General features: G+C 66.5%; 1 protein-coding gene across 1 annotated transcript; it reads left to right on the top strand.

The window, feature by feature from the left end:
• Positions 1-1,888: 1,888 nt before the first annotated feature.
• On the top strand, positions 1,889-2,890 carry EMIHUDRAFT_246468 (hypothetical protein; the record flags this gene model as incomplete). The annotated part of the gene is made up of 2 exons (XM_005766380.1): positions 1,889-2,287; positions 2,363-2,890. Coding segments are annotated over 2 exons (927 nt in total), but the record flags the coding sequence as incomplete, so codon positions are not given.
• Between the last annotated feature and the right edge of the window lie 19 nt (positions 2,891-2,909).

Genomic DNA, 2,909 nt, shown 5'->3' with positions numbered 1-2,909 from the left:
GACGATGAGTTTCGTGCTGTCGTCGTCCTTGACGGCGTTCTGCAGCGCACCGTAGAGTTGGCGGGACAGGGACACCGCCAGGTCCCCGAAGTACTTGTCGATCGTGGCCGGGATGAGGCCGTCCGCAACGCCGACGTTCTTGTAGCGCACGTGCAGCGCGACCGCCTCGGCCTCGCGCTCCGCGCCCGGCCGGATGGTGCCCACCTCGATGATGTCGAGGAGGTACTTGTGTTGCTTCGCCGCGGTCCGCAGGTTGCGGAGCCACTCGTTGAACTCCCGCTCGGAGCCCTGTTTGTAGGCCGGAATCACCAGCTTGTCCGTCGACGACATGTTGTCGTAATGTCCCGGGGATCGTTGCCCCGCCGCTACCAACTGTGAAGGTCTTCAGTGACCACTCACAAGCTGTTCCAAGGCCCGACAGAAATGTACTGTCAAAACTTTGTTCAAACAAAAGTCCTGGCCCGCGGCCCCCACACCCACAATGACTATCAATCCAGGCTGCGGGTGAAGGGCAAAACCGCGCCGCTGCAGAACGGTTTTTGCAAAACCGCGCCGCAGCGGTACGAAACTGCGCAGATGCAGTCCAGGGGTGGTAAGGACACTATGTGTGTGTGTGTGGCCGTAGACTAGACGGCTGCGCGGTCGTCGGTCTTCAACACACCCACAGGCGAGATGGCGGCCTTCCTCGGCATCTCGCGCACTTCGCCCGGCTGGAAGTACGTCATCACCGAGGGTCCGCGCATCGGCACCACCACACAAACGACCTTCTGCGTCAACGAGCTCTGGAACGGCATCGAGTACCGTGCTCCTACCTCCGACCTCACCCCGACGGACATCGAGGGCGCCTGGCCGGAGCTTGTGGCCGCGGACGAGATGCCCGACGAGTCGGACAAGGCTACGCTCGACAACAACGTGACCCGCGGCGACTCCGTCTTCCTCCCCACCACCGACAACCACGCCGGGGGGCTGACCCTCGACGAGGAGGTGGTGATCATGCCAGACCCGGCCAACGACGGCAAGCCCGCTGCCGGCGGGCCGATCGGAGAGCTGGTAGTCGTGGTACTTGGAGCACTTGGAGTGCAGTCATCAACCTCACATCCAGGGCCAGGGAGCTAAGCGCGAGCGCACCCAGCTCGAGCCGGATGATCGGCATCGGGCTACGGGCTAGAGAGCCCTGACCCCTAGCTAGGGGGGGTGCGCATTCGCAGGGAAAGGGCCGTAAAGTAAACACGGGTCTCCGAGGGTTAGTTCCGTGTACCGGGTTTCCCTTTGTGGTACCACCAGGCTCGCCATCGCGCCCGAGACAGGCCGCTCTGGCCCCGTAGACCTTCCCAGAGAGCTTGGCGAGGCTGTCCAGAATGCCGAGAGCATTCTGAGCAGGCTGCCGTCGAGCGACGAGCCATGCTGGCTCGTCGCAGGCTGCGAGCTCGAAGACCCGCGCAGAGCGTCGCCGAGCCTGGCGTGCCCGCCCGCTCGCCCGCGGCCGCAGGCGTGGAAGCCAAGCATCCTGGCGTCCATGGCAAGCGCTCACATGCCAAAAGACACCTCGCACCGCGCGAGACGTGACCGAAACGGCACGCCTCGGCGCCGCGAGAGCAGCCGGTCGACGTCGCCACGTCGGCACCAAGCGCGCGGCCGCCGGGCGCCTCCGAACCGACAGGGGCGCCGCGGCAGTAGAGAGCACTCCACCGCCATACCGTTTTGGCGCCGGTATCAAATGTGATGTTGAATGTTGGAATCGGGAAAAGAATTTTACAACAAAACTCCCTCGCACAACACTGGGCACGGGACTGGCGCGCACTGGCACTTACACAGGTACACTCGGGAAAAGAATTGCAAGAGCCCCGCGCCTCCACACCGCTCCACACGTCGAGGCCCCTCGGAAAAAATGCAAGACGGCGAGGACATCACTCGCGACTCCTTCGAGGCTGCGGCGGCGGCGCTCGAGGCGCTGCTCGCCACGGCGGAGTTTGTGGCTGTCGACGCGGAGTTCACAGGCATTAAACTGCCGGGGACAGTACCGCAAGACCATGACTCGACGCAGGCGCGCTACACCAAGATGCGGAGGGTGGCGTCCGAGTTCTCGCTCGTCCAGCTCGGAATCTGCACCTTCCACCGCCCTCCGCCGGGCGGCGCCGCCGCAGGGAGCGCGCTGCAGGCGCGACCGTTCAACTTCTTTGTCCGCCGCGCGGCTCCGAGAGGCGGAGACAAGGTCGTCCTCGACTGCAGCACCGCCGAGTTTCTGCGCGGGCAGGGCATCGACTTCAACCGCTGGCTCGACCACTCTGTCCCCTACCGCTCCACCGCCGACGCGGCGGCGGCGGCGGCGGCGGTGCGGCAGCGCGTAGCGGCACAGGCCGAGGCTGACGCCGAGCGGCGGGCCCAGGGGAGGGTCTTCTCGCCCTCGAGGCCCGCGGAAGCCGCCTTTGTGAACGAGGCGATGGAGCGGGTCGCCGCGTGGGTGGCGAGGGCGAGGACGCAGCACGCGAGCGGCGCACCGCCGGAGCCGCTCACGCTGCCAGAGTGCAACGGCTTCTTGCGCAAGTGCCTCTACGCTGCCATTGAGCATGCGCACCCGCCGGCGGCCCACAAGTGGCTGGTCACCGAGTCGCTGGAGGGCGAGGGGGGAGGGAACAAGGCGGTGCGGCTGCGCGTGCGGCCCGCCGAGGAGGCCGCGGCGGAGCCCTTCTCCCCCGCCATGCACGCGGAGGCGCAAGTGGCCGAGAAGCTCAGCAAGCTGCGCGAGTCGGAGGGCTTCCTTCGCGTGTGGCGGGCGCTCGTGGCCGCAAAGGTGCCCGTCCTGGTCCACAATGGGCTGTTCGACCTCCTCTTCCTCCACGACGCCCTCATCGGCCCGCTGCCCGCGCCGTGCACGCAGTTCAAGGCGGCCGTGCACGCGGCCCTACCCG

The sequence above is a fragment of the Emiliania huxleyi genome (assembly GCF_000372725.1).
Source record: "Emiliania huxleyi CCMP1516 unplaced genomic scaffold EMIHUscaffold_511, whole genome shotgun sequence".
Taxonomy (NCBI): Eukaryota; Haptophyta; order Isochrysidales; family Noelaerhabdaceae; genus Emiliania; species Emiliania huxleyi.
Note: the sequence above shows the minus strand (reverse complement) of the source record. Positions and strands in the feature narration are given on the sequence as shown.